Here is a 26,134-nt window from a genome sequence, read left to right on the forward strand (position 1 = left end):
TCTTATATGAACATGGACCTCTTCTCTTTTGTCTTACAAAAAATACAAATGCCTATTTTGAGGCATTATCATTACATTATTTTACATTACATTATATTATTTTCTACCAAATGGACACTACTAGCCCAAAACCAGTGGGACTGGAAGGGGACTGAGGGGAGAGGGCAAACAAGACAGTTCAGAGTTTAGAAAGAGAGGGGACTAGAGAGAGAGAGGGAGAGGGAGAGGAGAAGGGAAGAGAAAATAGAAAATAGAAAGTATGAATGGGAGAGCACACACAACCAAACCAAACCCAGACTTTTTGGCATGCAGTTGTTTGTAGATGTTTCAGAGCTGGCAGTCTTGGCAAGCATGGTGCCACAGTGTGTGGCTGCTGGTCCTTTGTGGTTAGAAGCCCAGTGTTTGGAAAGTGGCTTCCAGCTTACCTGGTCATCCTTCCCTTCCTTCTTGTGGCTTCCCAAGCCAGAGGACCTGTTCTCAGTTCAAATGAAGAGTTTTTACATGGGGTTATTTGCCCTTCAACTTTCCTATCCATGTACAATCTATATTCAATTGCTAACTTTTTTTAATGACTATTTTGAATTTCTTAAGTAATTTGATTGTTTTTCTAAAATGTTTACTCAATTACGGGAATATAGTGCTTTGGAGTGTTTTGTGGGGGAAAAAGAGGTTCTACAGGAATTATAATTAGAATATCCATTTCTAGGCACACTTAAAATTCCCAATAAAATAAATGTAAGTGAATGCAGATAAGCAGTATTTCATGTAGCAACATAAATAGCTGGAATGAAATGCAGGCAGAAGCAGTGAAGGAAGTCAAGGACATAGGTAACAAATACATAGACAAAGATCAGCAAATAAGAATAAAACAGACTTTTGCCATAGTGTCTATTTCTTTGAATACTTGAAACTATGAAATATAATTCGCTTCTTTATTTCAAGAAACGCTTTATAAAATCTTTTTTGATATGGGCATTTATATTGTATTTGTAAACTTTGTAATGTATTCACCCTATTCCTCTAAGTATCCTGGACTACTGAATGTTTGAAATAGTTAAATGAGCTTTAGATATTCCCTATGTTTAAAACACATATATTTTTTATTTTTTAATGTGGTATTTAATTTTACTTAACTATCTCCTATATATTTTCAGTTAAATTAAATTAAATGTTTTATTTCCAAAGCAACCAGAGTTTTAGATATAAGCATTGAAATTGTGTTCTCAGTGGGGTTTTTTTGTTTGTTTTTTGTTTTGTTGGCTGTGGGACTTGAACTCTGGGTCTGGGCACTGTCCATGAGCTCTTCAGCTCGAGGCGAGTGCTCTACCACTTGAGCCACAACACCACTTCTGGTTTTCTGGTAGTTTAATGGAGGTAAGAGTCTCACAGAGTAGGGCTGGGAAGGTGGCTCAGTGGTAGAGTGCTTTTCTTGCATGCATAAGCCCTGGGTTCGATTCCTTAGCACCACATAAACAGAAAAAGCCGAAAGTGGCACTGTGGCTCAAGTGGCAGAGTGCCAGCCTTGAGCTGAAGAGCTGAGGTACAGCACCCAAGCCCAGATTCAAGCCCAACGATGGAAAAAAAATCTATATATCTATATCTATGTCTATATATCTATATCTATATCTATATATCTATAAAAGAGTCTCACAGACTTTCCTGCCTGGGTTGGCTTTGAACTGAGATCCTCAGATCTCAGACTCCTGAGTAGCTAAGATTACAGGTGTAGTCACCGGCGCCCAGCTCTCAATTGTTTTTGAAGTAAATATTCAAAGAAATAATGGGAAAGTAGCTTGGACATTCAGATTTTGATGAAAATAATTTATTTTTTACAAGTCAGTCCCAATATTTCAGCTTTTTTTGTAATTTTTCCCAAACCATCCATATTTGAACATCAATAACATTACAGATGCAATGTCTGGTATATTATAAATACCTTTAAATCATTTAAAAACAATGCATGGGGCTGGGAATGTAGCTTAGTGGTAGAGTGCTTGCCTAGCATGCGTGAAGCCCTGAGTTTGATTCCACATAAACAGAAAAAACTGGATGTGGTGCTGTGGCTCAAGTGGTGGAGTGCTAGCCTTGAGCACAGAGAGGCTCAGGGACAGTGCCCAGGTCCTGCGTTCAAGCTCCAGGACTGGCAAAAAAGAAAAAAAAAAGTATGTTTCCATTTCCTTGCTCTGAGCTGGCTGTAAATTCATGGGACAATTTAATCCTAGCAAATCAATAATTACAAACACTCATGTATAATACTCCATCAGTAGGTAGTATGCATAGTGTCATCATTCTGCTGCCTGAAATAATGCTCACTTACACTGGCTACTTTTGAATTTTTATTTGGTCTATATTTTGATTCATTATGTTCTATTATATTTTATTCTTACTCAGTTGTATGGCCTTAAATAAAATGTAAATTAACAGTGCCTCATTTTAAAATAAAATCACAGCATAAACTCTTAGGAGAAGTTGGTATTCTGATATCTACCAAATAATAAAGTTAAGTGTGATTTTTCATTAAAAAAAGAATATATTCAACTATGGGTCTGTGTTAACAGTTACAAATGAAGACTGAAATTCAGCTGGCCAGGTACCTTGTGTATCAAGATGTAAACTGGCAGCCATTCTGGTGGGGTGCCTGTGCTGTAGAAGTTTTTCAATATTTTTAAGTTCACTCCTAGTTTAGCACAATAGTGAAAAATTTTAAGTCAGTGATGATGATGATGATAATGATGATGATGATGATGATGATGATCTACCTTCCTACTTATGATGATGGTGATGATGATGATAGGTTTTTCCTTGTGCTTCTACTAAATTATAAACCCTTAACATAGCAAGCACATATTATCCTTATTTTTATTTATTGGAGAACATGACATAATGCTTTATATATTTTTTTCACATTTGTAATCTGCACCTATTAATTGTACAATGTGAGGGGGCTCATTGTAATATTTCCGTACATGCACATAATAGTATTCATTTTGTTTATTACGTTCCTTTATCCCTGCCTGCTTCCCTGTTGTTCATCTTGCTTGTCAGTTTTAAAAGTAAGTTTTGATATGACTTTTATATATGCTTTAGGTGTTAGTAGATACTTATCAGTTGACTACCCCATGATTTTTTTTTTAACCAAACTTGGTACTTACTTATTTTTAAACTAAGTATAAAGAGAGATCGCTTAAATGATTCATTTGTTTAATATACTTAGTAGAAAGATTCGTTTGAGCAGTGGTTTTTTAAAAAAATTATATTTTTGTTATCTTTAAGTAGTTGTACAAAGGAGTGTTGATTTAATAAATCAGTTTATGAATACAGTGCACTTGTTGTTGCAACTCCTTTCGTCATTCTCCCCATCCCTACCCTTCAGTTTTCCTAGTTTCATAGGTATGCATTGAATTTTATGACTGCATTCCCTCCCTGCCTCCTGTCTTCATTCCTCTACCCACCTCCCCTTGAAAGCAATAGTTTTTTGTTTTTTTTTTTGTCAGTTATGGGGCCTGACCTCTGGGCCTGGGGTCTGTCCCTCAGCTCTTCAGCTCAAGGCTAGCATCCTACCACTTGAGCCACAATGCCACTCCCAGCCTTTTCTGCTTATGTGGTGCTGAGGAATTGAACCCAGGGCCTCATGCATGTGAGACAGGCACTCCACCACTGAGCCACCTTCCCATCCTAGCATTAGGTTTTATTAGCAGGTTATTATCAGGGTAATAATTGATGATACTTAAAAATATTTCATACTAAACTTCATATGCATTTTTATATATTTTAGTCAAAAACTTTGAAAAGCTGGTATTGAATTTTATATTGGTTGAGTATTTTATTAAATAATTGTATTTATAAGTTAATTTATTAAATAATTTAAATAAGCTATTTTTATTGTCATACAATTATTGTAGAAATAACACTGTCGTTAGGATTGGGTAAATTGGTTTATATTATGTCAAATTCTCTTACTATATACAAAGGATGTAAGCTTTCTTTTTTATATGTTTTTTTTATTTTAAAAATACTGTACAGAAAGGTTACAGTTACATTAGTAAGGTAATAAGTAGATTTCCCATCGAGCATTGTTACCTCCTTTGTTTTTCCCCTACCATCCTCTCCCTTCCCACCTCGCCAACTCCTCCCTTCCCTTTTCCAGGATGTAAGCTTTCTGAACTTTAATTTTCTAATCAGGAAAAATGAATATAATATCAGCTACATCAGTATGATATGAAATACAACTGGGAAAAATACCTTAAGAGTTCTCAGCAACTGAAAAGAAATAGTTATTAAAATTAAATTATTTTGGTAAAAACAAAAATTCTTTGATAACCATATATACTGTAGTATCAGGTTGAATTAATCATACCTATAAAAGAGTGTAGCTTAAATGTATAATCCAAATATACAAAAATTGTCATATTTCCCCAAATAAATTACGAATTTCAAGCTGGGTACTGGCGTCTCGTGCCTGTAATCCTAGCTGGAAGACTGAGATCTGAGGATCACAATTCAAAGCCATCTTGTGAAAGTAAGTCTGTGAGTCTGTTATTTCCAATTAACTACTCAAAAACTGGAAGTGGATCTGTGACTCCAAGTGGTGGAGTGCTAGCCTGAGTGGAAAAGATCAGGGGTAGTGCTCAGGCCCTGAATTCAAGTCCTACAACCAATACTAAAGAAAAAAATTTCAGAAGAGATAGCAGCTTGAAGCATGAGCAATTTAAGTATTATTTGTGCTTTAATTAATAATATTAATAATACTATTAACATTTGGAGCTAGATACATGTGCCTCATGTCTGCAATCATAAGTACTCAGGAAGCTGAGATCTGATGATCTTGATTTAAGCCAGCCCGATCAGAAAAGTCTGTGAGATTCTTATCTCTAATTAACTAGCCAAAACCAGAAGTAGAGATATGGCTCAAATGGTAGAGCACCAGCTTTGAGTGAAAAAGCTAATCCAAAGCACAAAGCCCTGAGTTTAAGCCCCAGTACCAGCACAAGAAAAAAAAAAAGATTTGACCAAAAGATGCTAGTGGTCAGGTTATTTAGAATCACAAACATTTACACTTTAACTTCTATAACTGAAGTTAATTAAGCATATCTCCTCCTCAGCCTGAAGTCCTGGCTAGGTGGGAAATTTAGATTATGGATGAGAGACCAAGATAAAGGCAAGTATTCAGTTCTTGTTAGGGAGGGTCATATTTCTCACCTGAAGACTCTTTCTTCTTCTGAAAGCATATTTCTGCTTATTCAATTGAGTAGAAATTTAAAGAAGTTAATGGTTGGATAAGGTTAGATAAGAGCTAAGTCTTCACTGCTGTTGGTGTGAAAAGCACAACAGAATAAAAGCAAAGCATGAGTCCTGCAGATATTTGAACTGTAATTTCAGTATTTTACCAACAGTTTTATGCTTCCTCTCACTTCCCTGTAAATTGGCACTGAAACAAATCTGGATTGTACAGCTCCAAAGGTAGTGACACTAGAAGACATACTCCAGGTATGGCACATACTTTAAAATATATGATACCTTCCTGTCCTCAAATGTGTTTTGGATGCTATTCAAAGTGGTTAAACCATAATCTACAGTAAACCTAGTATGACCTAAGGAGTAAACAGACCTGTACTTGCCTACAAAATTGAATTTTACAAGCTGAACCTAGACCTCTTCCCAGTGAAACTAACATTCTTTGTCCTCCCTAGGTTGAAAACTTTGTATCCTTCACTCAGAACACTCTATATATTAGGTAGCATTGTTTTTTTTTTTTTTATCATTCGCAGCTTTCAGGGTGAGTGCTTATACATTTATGCATTTGTGTTCATATACAGATGATTAAATTTCATCTCTTTTAAGTGATTCAAAGTTACTCAAAACACAGTGTTTTTTGTTTGTGTTTTTCTTGTTATCCCCAGGGCCTGGTATGTGCTAGTCAAGGATCTGCTACTAAACTATGTTCCCATTTCCACAAATCAGTCCTTAGGTTGCATCTTCCTTTAGTGTTTTATAATATTTCCATAGGTGCAGAGTAGAACTAAAATAGGAAGCCAGTCAGTGACATTTTTCTATCATGATATATATATATGTTTAAAAAGCAATCTTAGCTGGTAATTAATTTTATAACTGAATAATTAAATACTTGAAAGAAATTGGGTTAAAAGACACAAGAATATTTTTAAGTAATTAAAGCCTACGTAACCAACAGTGATGTTTTAGCAGCAATATATTCAACAAATATGTACAAAATTAATATTTATATTTTCAAAATAATGTTTATATTTTTGCAATTATTTGTATCATTTAAAGCCACAAATGGAAAAAAAACCTTTTTTTATCCTTCTTCCTTAGCCAGGAAAAATTAATAAAAAGAAATATATGAGGAAATTCTAATAAATCAAGTTAACAATAAAATTTCATGATTTCCTTTCATTATGAAATTTTTTGTTTCAGATTTAAAGACATAAGAAAACTTAAAATGTTTAATTAGCATGATTTTGAACACTGGACACAGTGCAGCTCTGCCTGAGTAAGAGTAAATGCAAAAAAATATTTCCTGAATAAATCATTTGAGTAATTAGAATTATGTACTTTGTATAGAAATAGCTTTTAAATGTATGGACTGTCACATATATAAAATAAAGGAATAGGAATGAAGAAAAGGGAAAGGAATTAACTTACAAAATTTGTATTGTTTTGTTATTATAGCTATTTACTATACTACAAAGCTATACTGTAAAGAGACATTAAAGCATGAAGTTTACTGGTAATTTATCAGTGTCCTTATAGCTCTACAAGTCTTTACCAATATGTATTTGAAGCCCTGAATTATAAAAACTTTTAGCTATTATGTTGTTTTAAAGTCAGTATTAGTTATCTAGACAGCACTGAACTGCCCAGTTAGGCAGATCATCAACAGGATTTTTGACAGGGATATACTTCTTGCATTTCCTGTTTTTTTCCATCCTTGATTTCATGCCCAAGTGGGTGATTTATTTCTCTAGGGCAATGTGCCATCCAGGATAAAGAGGTCACTGTGATAGTATTTCATAGCTTTTCTTTCATCCACAAAGCCTTGCTACCCTCTGTCTATGACTCATGCATTTACTGCTATTCCCCGATAGCAGGACGTTTTGATTTAGCTGTACAGGTCACCTGCTTATTATTCTCATCCTGTACACGTGTGGGTGTGCTGATGTGTGTGAAATCTGGTGGACTCAGCCAGTATTGAACTATAATGTTATCTAGGCCAGGAAATGCCTGTTTGCCCAGATACTTCTCAGAGCAATAGGGCAGGGACAAATCTCTTATTTCCTTCCTGATCTATTCTGTAATACCTAAGGTCCAAGTGAGTGTTTGATACTCACTAATTCTGTTCACTTTTCATTGTTAATAGAGTCTATAGAAGCTAAATTTTAAAATATTAAAATTTATGTAAAAATCATATTAAGTGGAGTAAGCCAGACCCAAAGAAACATAGGCTGCCTGGTTTCCCTCATATGTAATAATTAGTATATGTCTAGGATAGTCCTAGTAGAGTATCACAATTGCTCAATAGCCATGTACATATGAGCATATAAAATGATGCTAAGTGAAATAAACTACAAGATATGGAAACAAGGGATTTCTTTTTTTCCCTTTAGTGTACTGTATAAAGTTATTTCTTTTTTCTTTTTTCTTTGGTTTACCCCTTGTCACTGTTTTTTATTTTGATACTCTTTGTATTGTTAATCTGATTTGGGGATTGGAAGGACAATCACAGAAATGGTGAGACAGAGAACAAAGGGTGAACCACAAGACACTATGTTGGAAACGAACTTTACAACTTGGGGGGAAGGAGAATTAGGGGGGGAGGGATAGTGGGAGAAAACGAGAGGGGTTAACAATGTTTGACAAGAATTGTACTTATTTCCTTACTTATGTAACTGTAGCCCTCTGTACATCACCTTTACAATTAAAAAAAATCTGTAGTCATCATTGTGGAGTGATGATGCCTGTTAATCATCATATAAATAATGTATTACAAATTTGCCTTACTTAAACCCTTTGTCTAGGTCTAACATTTAGACCTTGGGAGAACTAGTTTCAATTTGACTTGTTTTCCCCTTTTGTAAAACAGAAGTATTAACAATACCAATCTCCCTGGGTTTTTGCAAAGAAAAGAAGTTGATGGATATGGAACACTTGGAGATGTGTGGCACAGATGTACAAAGATGTACAAAGTGCTGAGAATGCTCATTGTTAACATTGGCTGTCATTTGGAGTAATAGTTCACAATAGGATTTTTCCTCTTTATAGTTGGAAACTTCAACATGAATGACAAGAATGGTGTGTATTTCAGGAGAGGAGGGAGATAAACAGTTCAAGCTCACATAGCTTACACTACAAATGAAAGCCAGTGGCTAATATTTCACAGCCGTGCTTTTATTCATGTGGAGATAAGTGGCACATTCATCCTTGATGCATCTATGTATCATGTACACATGTGAGTTGTGTCTTTGGATTTACCTCTAAGACATTTCAAACATTTCTTAGACTTTAAATTAAAATTTATCTTTCTATACCTTATCAGTAATGGCTTTTCTACCTATTTGTTTTTGAAACCTTCAATCTTATTTTGTTAAAATGCTTTCCCATGACAGAATAATTACAGAAAGTTATTTTAGTCTGTTGAAATTCAGTCTATTATTAATGGGGCTCTGTGCAGATGTACCTGGAGTTTAAAATTTGGTATTTGCTTGCCTATTCACTAAAGTAATTTATAATTTGGAAGGAACATGTGTTTCAGTCTGTTGTTATAGGGTTCTATCACTGAAAATCTGCTAACCCATGTTTGGCTTTCTTTTTCTTCTTTCTTTTTTTTTTTTTTGTCAGTCATGGGGCCTGAACTGTGGGCCTGGGTGCTGTCGCTCAGCTCTTCAGCTCAAGGCTAGTGCTCTATCACTTAAGCCACAGCACCACTTCTGGCCTTTTCTGTTTATGTGTGCTAAGGAATTGAACCCAGGGTCTCAAGCATGCAAGACAAGCATTCTACCACTGAGCCACCTTCCCAGCCTCTTGGCTTTCTTTTTTGAAAAATTACATTTTATTGTTATTGTAGAAGTTATATACAGAGAGGTTATAGTTACATAAATCAGGTAATGAGTACCTATCTTTTTGAGCCATGTCATCTCTTCCCTTCCAGTTTTTCCCTTCTGCCCCCACCTACAAGTTTTATAGTTCATTTTTTGTATATTGTCTAGTGAATATCACTGCTGTGTTTGTTCACTCTTTGTCCCACCTTTTCTGTGCTCCCCCTTTACCCTCCCAAAGACAGATTCACAAACAAGACCATGTTTGCCTTATATGGGACATAAAAAATCAGGTAGTTTTATATATTATGTAAACACTTGTAAAAATAAACCAATTGGCATAATTGTAGCCTGATAGGAAAAAATGTGTAAAGGGTATAAAAGATAAACAATCCCCCAGAGAAATAATATATAAGGTCAAAAATACAAAACAAAAAACAAATAAAAAGGAACAACCCTCTTGAGTCTCAATACTAGTGAAAACATGAAAGAAATGCCCCCCATCCTTATGTCACTTAACCTCACAAATTGAAAAAATATTTTAAATTAATTCTAATTTCTTCTTTTTTTCTCTTTTCTGGTCCTGGGGCTTGAACTCTGCCCCTGAGCTTCTTTTGCTCAAGACTTGAGCCACAGTGCACTTCTGGCTTTTTTGAGTAGTTTCTTGGAGATAAGAGTCTCATGGACTTTACTACCCAGGTTGGCTTTGAACACCGAACCTCAGATCTTAGTCTCCTGAGTAGCTAGGATTACAGTTGTTATCTGTCCGCGCCTGGCTTTCTTCTTCATATTTTGATATGTAATTTTTTAAAATGACAAAGGGCATAAAACCAAACACTTTGAAAATGAGTGTGTTTTGTGAGTATTGTAGACCAGTGTGTAGGATGACTGTAGATTTTTTTTAGAACTGGTTACTGGAAAACCAATGTGACTGCAGAGCCACTTTTCCTTCTCCACCTGAGTTATGTGTGTATGCAACCATAGAACACCTGCTCTTGATTGTCCCTGGCAGGGAGGAAAAGGAGAGAGGGTCTCAGCTTCAGGTCATTGCCATCTCTTCATTACTCAGGAGTGGTTGATACTATTCTTGCATTACCGTGTTCTTCTCTGTTTGTAGGCATATCTAAAGAAGTGAATGTCTGTTATTTGGTGGCAACACTTTTTGGGGGAAATAATTTTCACAGTTCTGAGACTATGAGATGGAAATATATGTTTGAAATATTAATTGTGACCCATTACCTTTCTATCATTCAATCAGTTAATTATGTTATTCTGTAGACCATCACTGATTCTGGTAATGTTTAACAATATTTTACTTGATTTTTCAACTGTAGTCATAGTCTGGTTGTATAATTTGTTCATTTTAGAGTACTTTTCTTGGTTTTCAACTGTAGTTCATAGTCTAGTTGTATAAACTCTTCATTTTAGGTAGTGTCTTTTTTACTTTTTCTAATTTTAGGTGTTGTTCTGAGATAATGTCTTGTTAGGTTGTCCAGGCTGACCTTAAAATGAATATCCCATTCTGATACCTGCACCTCCTGATTTCTGGGATTAGGATTACTGGTGTGAGTCACTATACCTAGTTTGTTAAGTATTTTTAAGAGCAGCCTGTGGTCAAGGAGGGTAAAGACATATTTTTTTCACTTAAAAAATTATGATTCAGATTCTGCTATTTTCTCAGTGTGTGACTGGACATGAAACATTTAACTGTTTGGAATCTCAATTTCTTGATTTGGAAAATGAGAAAGGTGGATTAATTAATCTCTGTGGTCTTTAGAATTTTTTGAGTCTAACAGAAATTGTATCCAGTGATTTGTTACAAAAAGGATCCAGGTATAAAGACATGTTGAATATATTTTGCCTTTGGATGCTTCACATCCCACTGGTTAAGTCATTGGAAATTTTCATTGATTCAAAACACCATCTTTTGCTATCATAGAAGTGTTTATAGTTCTCTTAGAGGAGGTAAAATATACCTTGATCTTACAGTTCTAATTAATTGAAAAGTACTTCTTATTAAAGCAACTAGAATATGCCAGTGAATGAGCATGGAGAGCCATGTAAGTGAGCATTTCCTTACTGTTCAGATGGAGTATTCTATGTCCTGATGATGAGATCAGTTGGCATGGCTTTTTCATTCTACTACTACTTACTTATTTTGTTTAAATAACCTGCCAAGTAGTGCCTTAACAGAAAAATATAATGTGATTTAGTATGTAATTTAGAGAGATTATCAAATTGCATGTAAGATTGGTTCTTTTTTTGTTTTGGTCCACCTTGGCTATAAATGTTGAAAGACAGAAAAGAAACACTGGTTACAAGATAATGTCTGCTTTGGCATGTATGTATTTATTTGAACACAGAGTGAGTGTAAGGGGCAGTTAGTATTTTTTCCTGTCATCTCTTACCCTTAGGAGAAAAGGAGAAGGACTTCTGTATTTCTTTACAAAACAAAACAAACAGATGCAATGTTAAGTAGTTTCAGTAGTCAAAATAGTACTACATTTTTTGAATTATGCTTTTTTTTTTTTTTGGTCGGTCATGGGACCTGAACTCTGGGCCTGGGTGCTGTCCCTCAGTTCTTCAGCTCAAGGCTCTACCACTTGAGCCACAGTGCCACTTCCGGCTTTTTCTACGTATGTGGTGCTGAGGAATTGAACCTAGGACCTCATGCATGCAAGGCAAGCACTCTACTACTGAGCTACCTTCCCAGTCCAAATTATGCTTAATTTTTATGTGATGATTTCTTGGATATTTCAGAGTACTCCATGAAAAATGAAGGTCCATGTCCCCTAAAGAATAGAACAGGGGGAAAATGGGAGAAAACAAAGAAAATAGTGACTAAGGAGCACCTGAGTACAGTGACTTTGGAATTGTAATCCCTTTTTATACAACTACTTAATAATAACAGTAAAAAATGCAAAAAAAATTAAAAAGTATGGATAAACCAGACCCTAGCCTTTTTGGACTATAGGCAGAGGCCACATTGCTCTGCCAAGACTACTTCCAAACAACACTGTACTGAGCCTTATAGGCATGCATGTGCCCAGAAACAAGATCTGGGAAATCTCAGGTGCTGTGTCCTTTTTCCTTTCTCTTAGCTCCAGAGTGTTCTAAAATTTCATGGTTTCTGGGTATGGATCACTTGATTAAAACTAGAAGGACTGTTTAATGATAAAACATCCTTAATGGAGAATGACTGAATCAGGTTGGTTTGAAAATGAGCCCTTTACTGTCTTTTTATTATTTTGTTGGGATTTGATATATTTTAGTAATTCCCAGGTGGAGGAGATTGAGAGAGGAGGTTGTTTCCTAGCTTAGAATAATGGAAGACTTATTCTTGTCCTGTCTTTGTTGTAACTATTGGTGTAAACTTAGGCAAACAGGCTAACCTTCTATGTGTCAATGACCTGAAATGCCAAATGGCTGCTTGCCTTCTTAGCCAGGTTCTTGTGAAAGTAAGACAAAACATTACCGTGTCTTGAAAATGTTAAAGCATGGTGATTACCTAAAACAGTATGACATTTAATATGAAATAGATATCCTCAAAAACCATGTGCAGAATTAAAAGCATCACAATTGGGGTATTAGTTCTCCTATTAAAACATTTTCTGTAAAAGATTTGAACCCAGGCTGGACTTCATATTTTTATTGAACAAACTATAGATTTAATCTGTTCATTTCTTGGTCTCAGGGGAGATAAATGTGACAACTTAATGCAGGTTCTCATTTGGTGTGACTTTTCAGTCATTAGTTTGATTAGAGCATTCTCTTATCGCCCATGCTCCAAGGGGAGGCGGAAAGAACAATCTACTGACTTGGTGGATATCTGCTTACTCAGATACCAAGTCTCCCTGGTGTCCCCAGGAGACTGTGGGGAGGATGAGGAGGATACCAGTTGAGCTCTGTGGGCCAGAGACCAGGAGCCCTCACTCGGCTTGTTTTCCACTCATTGTGCAGACTGGGCCCTATCACTGGAAAGGGCTGGCAAGGAAGTAGAGAGGAAGCAAGTGCCACTGCTAGTTCAGAGTGTTCCAGTGTGGTTGGAAAGTTTGAGAAGTGGCCTGGGTGAGAAGAACAAGACCTATTGACAGGGTTCAGTACTGGTCAGGTCTGTTTTACATCAGCTTTCTGAATAATCACAGATCTCCTCACCCAAGGGATCTTCAACACAGTTACCTCTGCCTTTGTTAGTTTGTTTTTTTAAACATTCTTTGTAACTATAATATGACACAAAACACTTCTAACTTTTTATTAAAAGAGATTATAAAAACACGAGAAGCTTGTTAATATCAACAGTATAACAGGGCTTTCTAACTGATTATCAAATTGTTCTTTGTTTACAGAACTGTTTCTAGAAAGCTGTTGTCTCACTGATTAATTTATGAGATTATTATTATTGTTATTACCACCATCATCATCATCATCATTTCCAATGGTCATGTAGGCCAACCTGGCTTATGTTAGCTTGAATTGGTCAGCTTCCTGGTCTGCCTTGTAACAACCATGCACATAGTAAGCTTGGGATGAAAATGCCAAACACTTTCTCTTTTCTATGAGTCTGCAAACCAGCATATTTATGTTAAGAAATCAGAAGAAAATCTTTTTTTGTCCATTATCAGTGACAATACTGTTTATTCTAGGAACAATTAAGGGGATGTTCTCAATATACATTTACACCTGAATATAGGCACAACATACTTGCATGCCACTCTTACAAAAACTGAAATGGTTCAGCTTGCTGGAAGTTTTAATGAACCACAATATGTGTCCCTTATATGCCTTGCCTTGTCATTATACTTCAGTTTGTGCAAGATTTCTGCATTAATGTTGTAAACACTTGTGTGGCAGCCCTGTCATTTTCAGGACACACAGGATGTCTCAGTTCCAGCTTTGGGGTCAAGTCATGGTAATATGGCTTGCTTCATTTTTCTATTTTCTGGAATATCTGGTTGGAAGTTTTTTTTTTTTTATTATTGTGAAAATACTGTACAGCGGGGTTACAATTACATGGGCAAGATAATGAGTACATTTCTTATCAAGCATTGTAGCCTCCTCCTTTGTTTCCCCTTCCCATCCTCCCCCACCCCCCCACCCAGAAACACAGAGTTGTTTTAATCTTTTTTTCAAGCTAATGAAACCCAAGAAAAATCCAATCATCCTAATTATTTTTATCCCTTTTTTTTTTTTTTTTGGGTCTGGTCGTGGGGCCTGAACTCTGGGCCTGGGCACTGTCCCTCAGCTCTTCAGCTCAAGGCTAGCACTCTACCACTTGAGCCACAGCGCCACTTCCGGCTTTTTTTCTTTTTTCTTATATGGTGCTGGGGAATCGAACCCAGGGCCTCATGCATGCAAGGCAAGCACTCTACCACTGAGCTACCTTCCCAGCCCCTTTTATCCCTATTTTTAAGGTCACAAATTCAATAGTTAAGAGTCTACTAACATACAGTTTTGTGTTTAAGTCTAGGTAGAATTAGAGGGGACTCCCTATTGGGGTAAAAGAATGACAGTTATAGGATTAATCATAAAATTCCTGTCCAGTTTATTTTCTGAGAAAGGATAACTTGTATGGTACTTCTGGAATTCATCAAATTAACTGCTTGCTATTTTAATAAATTTTTCACATTTTTCCCTAAAGGTGGTACATGAAATACTTTTGTCTAAATAGAGACCCCCTACCTAGAAATTTAAAAAAGAATTACAGTATTAAAAGCCAATTGAAAATCTCTCTATTTAGTCAAACACTTTAGATGCTAAGGTGGTGGATTTAAGATTAGTACAAAGTACTTAACTATTTTATACAGTTTTTAATGTTCTTCCCCTTTTTTATTTTTTATTGTGATTAAGTGATTACATAAATTTCACAAATTTGATAGTCTTGTGGGATAGTAATACTTAGTTAAAGTCACAAACACATTCTAAGCTTCGTGGGACAAATTGTCTTTATTGTGATTATAAAGTTTGTGGATTCTATGAGCTTTGACAATACAGCTATTTCTTCACATCTGTTGACGTGTACATTTCTTTCCTTTTGCTTAGTGTCAGCTGTTCCCTCTTTCCCTCTCATTCCCTCCCTCCCATCACTGCCATTGAGTTGCTTAGTTCATTTTGATCAATGTTCAATGCAGCTGATGGGTCTCACTGTTGTATGTTTTCCCGTTTCCCTCTGTTTCTGTGTCCTTCTTCTAGTTTCCTTCAGATATGCACATATATACCATATATGTGGTCAGCAGCATGGGTCATTTAGTAATGATACGACCAGATGAGTGGAGGGCCTTTGTTTCTTGAGTCTTGTTTACTTTGTGGTATCTCCTTACATTTTGGATTTAACATCCACATATCAGGGAGACCATGTTCTGTTTGTCTCTTTGCTCTTGGTTTACCTCACTCAAAATGATTTTTTTTCTAGTTCCATCCATTTTCCTGCGAATGCCATTATTTGTTTTTGTTTGTTTGCTTTTTGGTCCAAATGTGGGGCCTGAACTTTGGGCCTGGGCACTGTCCCTCAGCTCTTCAGCTCAAGGCTAGCGCTCTACCACTTGAGCCACAGTGCCACTTCCGGCTTTTTTTTCTGCTTATGTGGTGCTGAGGAATTGAACCCAGGGCCTCATGCATGCAAGGCAAGCTCTCTACCACTGAGCCACCTTCCCAGCCCCCGAATGCCATTGTTTTGTCCTTTGTAATGGCTGCATAATATTCCATTGTATATGGGTACCACAATTTTGGATCCATTCATTTGTAGTGGGGCATCTGGGTTGTTTCCCAATCTTGGCTAATGTGAAGAATGCTGCAATGAATATGAAGGTGCATGTGTCCTTGTATCTTGGTTCCTGTTGTTCAGGATAGATGCCTAGGAGTGGTATGGTTGGGTCATAGGGGAGGTCTATATTTAGCTTTCTGAGGATGCTCCAGATTGCTTTCCAAAGTGGTTGTGTAAGTGTACATTCCCACCAGCAGTGCAATAGGGCTCCTCTTTCTCCACCTCCCCTCCAGCATTTGTTGTTGGCTGAATTCAGGATGTGGGCCATTCTGACTGGTGTAAGGTGGTATCTCAGTGTTGTTTTTATTTGTATTTCCTTCACAGCCAGGGATGGTGAGCATTTCCTCATGTGTTTCTTTGCCTTTTTTTTTTTTTTTTAAATCTCTTCTTCTGAGAAGTCTCTCTTTAGTTCCTCTGCCCATTTAGTAATTGGTTTGTTAGGCTAGGGAGGGCTTAGTTTCTTGAGTTCCCTGTATATACTGGATATTAGGCCGTTGTCTGATATATTGCTGGTGAATATTTTTTCCCAATTAGTTGGCTTTCTTTCTAGTTTGGTTGCTGTGTCTTTAACTGTGCAGAAACTTTTTTATTTTAAGGTAGTCCCATTTATCAAGTCTTTCTCTCCAATTTGTTGTGACCCTGGGACTCTGTTCAGGAAGTTCATGCCTGTGCCTATAAGTTCAAGTGTCTCTCCTACTCTGTCCTGAGTTTCAGAGTATCAGGTTTGATGGTAAAGTCTTTAATCCATTTTGAGTTGATGTTAGTGCATGGTGACAAGCTGGGGTCCACTTTTAGTTTTCTGAATGTGGCTGTCCAGTTTTCCCAGCACCAGTAGTTGAAGAGGCTGTGCTTCTTCCACTGTATGTCTTCGGCTCCTTTTTCAAATATCAGCTGATGGTAAACATCTGGTTTTATTTCTGGATCTTCTAATCTGTTCCATTGGTCTTCAGGTCTGTTTTTGTGCCAGTACAAAGCTGTCTTTGTTTTTATGGCTCTATAGTAGAGTTTGAAGTCCAGCATGAAGATTCCTCCCATGTTGTCTTTTTTGCCTAGAATTGTTTAGGCTATTCTAGGTCTTTTGTTGTTCCATATGAATTTTTGGACTGTACTGAAGTACAGAAGTACTTCAGTAATGAATATCATTGGGATTTTAATGGAAATTGTGTTGAATTTGTATATCAATTTTGGCAGTATGGCATTTTCACTATATTAAGTCTGCCTATCCAAGGGCATGGAAGGTCTTTCCATTTCCTGGTGTCCTCTATAATTTCTTTCTTTAAGTTTTTATAGTTTTCAAGAGTTCCTTTACATCTTTGGTTAGGTTAATTCTTAAATATTTGTGTTTTGAGGTTATTGTGAATGGGATTGTTTCCTCAATTTCCCTTCTGCTTGTACTTTGTTGGTATACATAAAGGCAACTGATTTTTGTGGTTGATTTTGTATTCTGCTACTTTACTGAAGTGGTTTATAAGTTCTAAGAGTTTGGGATTGGAGTTTTTTGGATCATGGAGGTAACTAGTATCATGCCATCTGCAAAAAAGGGATAGTTTAACTTCTGAACTTCCCAATGCGGATCTCTTTAATGTCTTTTTCTTGCCTTATTGCTCTGGCTAAGGATTCCAGAACTATATTGAAGAGGAGTGGGGAGAGTGAGCATCTTTGCCTTGTTCCTGATTTTAGAATTGGTTGTAGTTTTTCCCCATTAAGAATAATATTGGCTGTTGGTCTGTTATATATGTCTTTTGTTGTTTTAAGGAATGTTTCTTCTATTCCTATTTTCTCCAGAGCTTTTAATATGAATGAATGTTGTATCTTATCAAAAGCCTTTTCCATATCAATGGAGATAACCATGTGGTTCTTGACCTTGGATCTATTGATGTGATAGATTACATTTATTGATTTACACATGTTAAACCATCCCTGCATCTCTGGGATGAAGCCTTCTGTTCTTCTCCTTTTTAAAGTTCATATGTGTATTGCATTCACATGCTATGATAATACAATTTTTTTTATATTTCCCTTATTACATCCCCATCTCCCAATGTATACATATATACCTTAAAACCCTTTAAACCTCCCAATGACTTTTCAGAATCCTTACACTTAGACTTAGCAGCCAACACCCATCCAGTGCCTGGAGGTCACTTCACCCCAAAGGTGTTCAACTCCATAGCACAGTCTTTAGTAATACCAATAGTCCTTGTGTTGCCATCTCTTTTACTTGCCCTTAGTAGTCTTTAAGTTATCCTCCATCACATTTTTACCCAGCAGCTTCTTTTTCACATCTCCCTTGGATTTGTCGTATTCCTGTTTCATGTTCCTATAATATAATGACTTTTTTTTTGCTTTACAAGTGCGTATTTCAAAGAGCTTGTAAGTGGTAAAACTTACCTTCATGTTGATCTGAAACTTCTTGTTGCCTCTGATTACTTCTGTATATTTCAGTTTCTTCCTCCTACTTCTGTATTGCTCACATGAATTACTGTCTGGAAGAAAGTACCGTGGTATGCTAGGCAATACATACTGTCATTGTTTTTTTTTTCTCCTCAACATACTCAATTCTAGTTCAAATAGCTCTTTAAATGCTTTCCTCAAAATCTGTAATATAGGCCATCTTTTTATATTAGCTACTCTTGGCCTAACATTTTCCAATTTTTTTTCTCTTCCCAGGATGGTTCATACTTGGCTGAGTTCCTGCTGGAGAAAGGCTATGAGGTAAGTAACTAACTAACTCAGTGGGCCAGTAGTTGGGCGACTACTGGGATCCAACAGCTTGCTTCTGCTGCATGTTCCTGTGTGTACCTTCGGTGGAAACTCTGGGCCTGGGCACTGTCCCTGAGCTCTTCAGCTCAAGGGTAGCACTCTATCACTTAAGCCACAGCGCCACTTCCCAAATAAGAATCTTGAGGCAGACTTTACCATTGTGCCTGTTATACTACCAACTCATTGTGCTGTTTTCTGGTAAGCCCTGATGACATATCCTTCCTGATACCTTCTACATTCCTGAGAAAATAGCAGTCTGTGCAAGCCCAACAGTAATATTATAAAGGCTGATTTATGATGCAGTGAGTACATAAAATTCCTATTCATGATGAAATCATTTAATTTGGAAATTGCATAAAGCAATAAAAATCAAGTTGATTTTTGGCATGCTTGAGTGCAAAATTTACACATGGAGGTTTTTTACTTTCTAAGAGGCAGCCATAACTTTTATGGAAGCTGCAACTTTTAGGTGTACTGCAGCTGTCATCATCAACTTGTTTTGTTCCTTCAATATTTTCTCCTTTACCTCAAAGAATAGTTTTACATTAAATTTGATGTACTTTATTGTGTGTATTTCACTTTGTTAGAAAGTTTTTTCATATATAGACAGTGTATGAATTAAGAAACTGACAGTGGACTGTATGCTATGACCTGCTTTGCTCATGTTTGCATTAATAGTTTTTCATTGTCTTTTTATTCTAATTGTAGGATATTGCATAAAAATATGAAGTTGGAAAAATGGAAAAACAAAAGAAAGAAACATGGCATCTAGATGCCAACAGGATTTGAAGAAAAGAAAGTTAATTTTCTTACTTTACCTCAATCTTTTTGAGAGCCTTGACTTTTAGACTTTAAGAAGTTATAGCAGAGCTGAGAGCATGGCTCAAATGTAGAGAGCTTCCTACTCAGGGTAAAGCCTTGAGTTTAAAACTCAGTATTACAAAACAGCAACAACAACAAAAAAAACTAAAAAAAAAGCCCTTCCTCAAATAAAAAGTCATAGAGAATTTTTTATCCCATTCTGTACTCATATAATAGTAATCGTTCTCTAGCTTACAATATTCAAATAAGATGAATGCAATTATGAAAGGACATATGTACATATTTTCATATGATGATATTACTGTAATAATCAAGAGTCTGCATATATTGCCTGGCAGAATAATCAAAGAGTAATAATGTAATTATCAAGAGTATATGTATTTATGTACATACACTGCATATTCTGTAGAGCAGGAAGTTTTAGAGCAGGTCATATAGTGCAAGAAGTGATTTTAAAAGAAGTTCTATGTACTCAGACTGGATTAACTTTATGCTTTGATAAATATTAGAAGGAAAGGTACACTTTCTGATATGTGGCATGTGCTGGGAAGTAGCCAATGAAGTCAGTGAGGCTCAAATGAACCAGATTAAGGAGCTAGTTGAGCATTCATTCTTGAAGTTTTGAAGGGGGAGGTGGTGTTTCAAAAGTGATGTTCCAAATGCATGGGTGTTGTGACATAAGTTGAGGAGTGGAGATGAAGTGTCAAAGGCAGGATCTGTGCCTAGTATAGAAAAAAGGAAATATGTCTGTGTGCTGTGATAAGGGGTGGACTAGTGGGCGTTAGTCTGGATATACAGATTCACAGGCAGAAGAGCTGCTGTTACTGGAAGTCTGAGATGGAGACTTGCATGTAGAAACACCATTCAAGTGTCTCTCATTAATGAACTAGAAGACTTCACTAGGCAAATGGATGAAAGAATTGGAAACAGAATAATGAGAGCCAAGGACTATCTAGGAGCTGCAAATATTTGCATTCCTTTGACATTTAAATTATAAGAGCAGATTTGATTCTGATACAGAAAGACAATAGAAGACTCAAATGGAAAAATCACAGTCAACTGGGAGGAATTTCTCATAGAAATAATGATTGCCAAAGAAATGGGTCTATAGTTCTCTTTCTTTGATGAGTCCCTGCCTGGTTTTGGGATGAGGGTTATGATGGCTTCATAGAATGTGTTCGGTAGTGAACTTTCTCTTTCAATTTCATTGAAGAGTTGGAGGAGTATTGGTGTGAGCTCTGCTTTGAAGGCCTTGTAGAATTCCGCTGTAAAACCATCTGGTCCTGGACTTTTCTTAGATGGGAGGTCTCTTATTGCTGTTTCTATTTCAATGCTTGATATGGGCCTGTTAAGATGGTTTAACTCATCTTGGTTTAGTGTCAGCATGTCAATATTTGCTAGGAAAAGGTCCATTTCTGCCAAGTTCTCAAACTTATTAGCATAAAGGTTTGAGAAGTATTCCCTTATAATGTTCTGAATCTTGGTTGTTTCTGTGGTGATGTTTCCATTCTCATCTCTGAGTTTATTTATTTGGGTGTGTTCTCTTCTTTTTCTGATAAGATTTGCTAAGGGTCTGTCAATTTTGTTAATTTTTTCGAAGAACCAACTCTTTGTTTTGTTTGGATTCTAATACATTTAATTCTGATTTAATTTTAATTATTTCTTTCCGTCTACTGTATTGGGGTTTATCTTGCTGGTCTTTTTCAAGGAGGTTCAGATGTCTCATTAAATTGTTGGTTTCAGATCTCTCCAATTTGTTAATGTAGGAACTCAGAGCTATAAACTTGCCCCTGAGTACTGCCTTTGCTGTGTCCCAGAGGAGCTGGTAATTTGTGTGCTCATTTTTGTTGAATATCATGAACATTTGAATTTCTTTTCTAATCTCTTCCATGACCCACTCATGATTCAACAGTGTTCAGCCTTCATGTGTTACCGGACTTTCTTTGGTGGCTTTTGGTGTTGAGTTCTAATTTTATTCCCTTATGGTCAGAGAGAATGCAAGGTATAACTTCAATGTTTCTGAATTTGGACAAGTTTGCTTTGTGGCCTAAAATGTGGTCTATTTTAGAAAATGTTCCTAAAACAACAGATACTGGAGGGGATGTGGACAGAAGGAAACCTTACTACATTGTTGGTGGGAGTGTAAACTTGTTCAACCACTTTGGAAAGTAGTATGGAGGTTCCTCCAAAGACTCCACAAAGAGCTCCCCTATGACCCAGCAATCTCACTTTTGGCATTTACCCAAATGTTTACAAACAAGACCACACTAAAGCTACCAGCACGACTATGTTTATTGCAGCACAATATATTTACTATAGCTAAGATATGGAACCAATCCAGATGCCTCTCAGTAGATGAATGGATCAAGAAAATGTGGTATATATACACAATGGAATTCTATGCCTCCATCAGAAAGAATGACATTGTCTCATTTGTTAGGAAATGGAAAGGCTTGGAAAAATTATATTAAGTGAAGTAAGCCAGGCCCAAAGAAACATAGGTCCCATGGTTTCCCTTATTTGCAATATCTAGTATATGTCTGAGTCAAGCAGAAAAGGTCAGATAAGGTGATGTTAGGGAAATGAACCCTAAGATATGTATTCAAATGTTTTTTTTCTTTCATGCGATTGTTTCTAACACATAAGAATATTTCTTTGTTGCTTTGTATGTCCCTCCCCCACAGTATAACCCCTGCTTTCACTGTATTTGATGTCGGTATAATTTGTGGAGGGGAGGGGGAAAAACAAATTGTTTAAATAGGGATACAGGTGGACCCATTGCAACAATGAGATGTACAAGTCGTTATGTCGAAAAATGAACTTTACAACTTTGGTGTGTGTGTGGGGGTGGTGGTGGTGGTAGCGGGGAGGATTGGTTGGGGGGCGTGGGGTGGGGGGGAGGATGGGAAGGGTTGGGAAGGGGAAACAAAGGAGGAGGCTACAATGCTTGATAAGAAATGTACTCATTATCTTGGCCATGTAATTGTAACCCCTCTGTACAGTATTTTCACAATAAACAAAAAAATAATGATTGCCCACAAATTGATAGGAGAAAACGTGACTGACACTATAGTGAAGAGATACAGATCCACAAAGCATGAGTAAAATCAGATGTCCCTCAGATACAAGTCCTTTGTGTAGTATAAAAGGTGTATATGGATGGTGGGGGGGGGGGGCGTTAACCGTACAGTATTCAACTTTAATAGGCTACTGTCCTCAACTTTAAGAGATTGATATAATAGGAGAATAAGCTGTCAAGAGGACTCTGATGGGAGTAAGGCTATATCTTTTTATGCTTTGGTTACAACAAATGTTAGAGTGACTTTTTTTTTCAAATTAAATCATTGGAAAATTTCTATGATTATCAGCTGCAGAGCTACAGTCTTTGATTACTCAATGACTATAAGCAGGAGAATATAATTAGTAGATGTGTAGTGGGGCCAGAGGGGGACATACCTGGCCACACCTTAGCCAAGAGGTTAATAGCAGGAATTTTGGCCAAGTACAGACATGAATGAGTTTTTAATCTTTAATGTACATCAGTATTACCTAGAGGTCCTAATGAAACACCAAAGACGGGTTAGGAATTCTGGGAATTGTTATTTATAACATTTTTACCCAGGTATTGCTGCAGCTACTTTCTTGCAAACTATAGATGCAGGACCACTGCAACTAATGGTTCAGGTGAGGCAGACAGACTAGTTCCATCACCAAATTCCTTGCTGAGCTATTTCAAATCTGTTCTGTTTATCATGAATATCAGAAATATTGGAAATAGAGCAGCAGAGTGCTAGCCAGGAACATCTAAATGTTGTGAAAAATGTGGCTTGTTGAAACGGAATTGTTATAGGAAGGAAGGAAGTACACATTAACTGGGTAGCAATGTCAGTGTCAGTTTGGTACATAAAAGAAGAAAGTAGAGCAGGGTCAGGTCCCAGGGGCAGAAATGATGAAGTAACATAGGCAAGAACAAACCTTATATGTAGATTTAGCATAGAATAGTAACTGTACTCTTTTACTTTTTCTCTAGTCAAAAAATAAGAGAGTACTGAAGACTTAACTAATGTTAACTCAAAAGCAGGCACTTCTGAATGGCTTGAGAAGGAATAAATCAATAAATTGATTCGTAATGGTTAATGACCTGTGTGGCCATACACATTTTTAGATTCCTGAAGCTGTGGGGCCCTGGCCATTTAATATAGCCATTGAACTCTATTTGATCATGTTTTAAATGCCCATTTAAAGTGAAAAAGTAGACATCCTTTGGTATCTATAGGGTATTGGTTCCAGGACCTCCTGTGGATACCAAAAGGTATCTCAGGATGTCCAAGTCACTTATATAAAATGATATAGTATTTGTGTCTTATGTATATGCTTTTATATACATTTAATCATCTGTAGGATAGTTATAGATAGATATAGAAGAGAAATACATGACAGATTACAGTTTTATTGTTGCTTGTTTCTTGAATTTTATTCAGGATTAAGCATTAAGAACAAGTAACAAGGTTGACAAGAAATGTACTCATTACCTTACTTATGTAACTGAAATCCCCTTGACAATAAAAAAAATAAAAAAAATAAGAACAAAGAGAATACAATACTTGGATACAATACTTACTCTTTTATTTTTTTATTTTGGCTTTGTGGAGCTTGATCCCAGGGCCTGGGTGCTGTCTGTGAGCTTGTTTGTTCATGGCTAGTGCTCTACTACTTTGAACCACAGCATCACTTCCCATTTTTTGTTGGTTAATTGGAAGTGTATCTCATGGGCTTTCCTGCGTGGTTGAACAATGATTCTCAGATCTCAGCCTCCTGAGTAGCTAGGATTACAGGCATGAGTCACCAGCACCTACAAATACCCATTTACAGTGAGGAAAACCAAGAATACTGAGATTTTATGGAAAATTGCACTGTAAATATGATATGTACTTAATGCTGCATCTTGCTAAACTTCAAAGGCCTTTCTATTTTATACCCTGTTAAACAGCAGAGAGCAAAAGCACTATACAAGTAGTCCAGCCTTCATGGCAAGGGAGCCTTGGAAAACATCACTGGATGGTCCATGTCTTAATTCTCTTCTGCCATTGGTGACTCTTAAACAAATTCTTAATGTATATTGGGATCGTGCGCACATCTGTCTCCCAAGGTAGTTGTACAATTGTGAGAGAACATAGAAAATATTTTAGCAGTGGAGCTCTGCGGTATGCAAAGAGCTTGTAGATGCATGAGTAACTAAGGCAGTTTGTGATGCTGACAAGCCAGGAGACACATGATGTAGAAAGTTCCTTAGATCAATTCATTAATAGTATTGCTGGAAAGCAGCTATTTTCTCTAGCCTAGGATGCTATAGTGATATATGTTCTTTCCATTGTCATAGAAAAAGAAAACCACCACAAGTGAAACATTTTATGGAACACAATCTAGTTTTAAGTGCTTGTCAGCAACCACTATTAGGAGATGAGCTGAAAACATACTGTCACCAACTTGCTTTTGTACCCATTTTACACTAAGGTAATTGAGAGAAATAAAAGAGAAGTGAAAGTTGAACTCTCTAAAAACATTTATCTGTAAATATATGAAAAGTCCATGTTAACATGACAAGGACAATGATAACATTGCATATTAGGATTTTTTTTCAAGAAAAAATGTTTGTTTTCAGATTTGTATTTTATATTTATATTTAAAGGGCCCTTCTTGACCACTTGACATTTTTTCTTAAAGATCTAAATGATGGTATTTACAATAAAATGGCTTCTATTTCTAGGTAGATAGCTAGAATTTTCTATTCATTAAAATTTTTTTATTGTAAAGGTAATGTACAGAGTGGTTCAGTTACATTAGTAACTGCACATCGTGTACATAATGAGTATATTTCTTTTGAACAGTGTTGTCCCCTTCCTCGTTTTCATCAGTTTCCCCCTCCCCTGGCAGCTCCCACCCTCAAGTTGTAAAGTTCATTACCAACATAATGTCTGGTAAGTCTCACTGTTGTATTTGTTTATCCTTTGTCCTACTGTTTCTGTTACTCCCCTTCCCTTCTCCAAATCAGATAAACTTATATACAAGACAGAAATAAAAAACAGTAACAACAGGGAATAAACCAAAGGAACAAAAAGAAAGAAAAAAGAAATCAGAATTTAAAATAAATAATAGGTACATATATTGTGAGTATCCCTTCCAAACAATTCCATATTCACCTGCTCTAAGGTGGAATATAAAAATTAGTAAAGAAATGGGATACAAGAATTGTACAGCTGTAATCTCTGGGAGATGTTAATCTATGGAGTTACTGTATTTCTTTTCTTGATCTGTAGAATCCATGGATTTTTGGTTACCCCAGAAAGTTGAGTGCTTTTTTTTTTTTTTTTAAATCGGTTTCATTTAGAAAATGTTCCCAGTACCAGGAGGGGTGAGCAAAATTATCATTTAACACTACCACTTATTGTTGACTGTCTGATCCCAAGTACTGTACTCAGCTGAAGAATGGGAGGAATAGTAGTATAATTGTTGTGAAGAGTAGGGGATTTTATATATAAAAGACAAAGGATAGTTGAAGGCTGATAAATGTTAGCTGTTGACACTAACTAGGTAATGTATACTTTCTGAAAAGTGAGTGGCATTAACCCTGTCTAGGAGATATCCTATGTTAAGAAAATTTAGACAATAAAGAATTTGAAATCCAAAGGTAGGCATTTGCCATTTTAATCATAGAAAATAAATAATAAAACACCTT

General features: G+C 36.3%; 1 protein-coding gene and 1 long non-coding RNA gene across 2 annotated transcripts in view; one reads left to right on the top strand and one right to left on the bottom strand.

Annotated features, from left to right (window-relative positions):
• The window catches only part of Gmds (GDP-mannose 4,6-dehydratase), a 552,983-nt gene that overhangs the window by 75,824 nt on the left and 451,025 nt on the right, over positions 1-26,134 (top strand). Inside the window, exon 2 of the mRNA XM_042680355.1 lies at positions 18,484-18,528. Within this exon, the coding sequence (XP_042536289.1) occupies positions 18,484-18,528 (45 nt within the window). The remainder of the gene's footprint in view (positions 1-18,483; positions 18,529-26,134) is intronic.
• LOC122108434 lies at positions 2,160-25,111 on the bottom strand. Its single transcript, XR_006147572.1, has 3 exons — positions 25,101-25,111; positions 23,484-23,485; positions 2,160-2,255 (listed from the first exon to the last, which is right to left on the bottom strand). It is a non-coding gene; the product is annotated as an uncharacterized LOC122108434 (long non-coding RNA).

The sequence above is a fragment of the Dipodomys spectabilis genome, unplaced genomic scaffold, assembly GCF_019054845.1.
Source record: "Dipodomys spectabilis isolate Male_0828 unplaced genomic scaffold, ASM1905484v1 ptg000059l, whole genome shotgun sequence".
Classification (NCBI taxonomy): Eukaryota; Metazoa; Chordata; class Mammalia; order Rodentia; family Heteromyidae; genus Dipodomys; species Dipodomys spectabilis.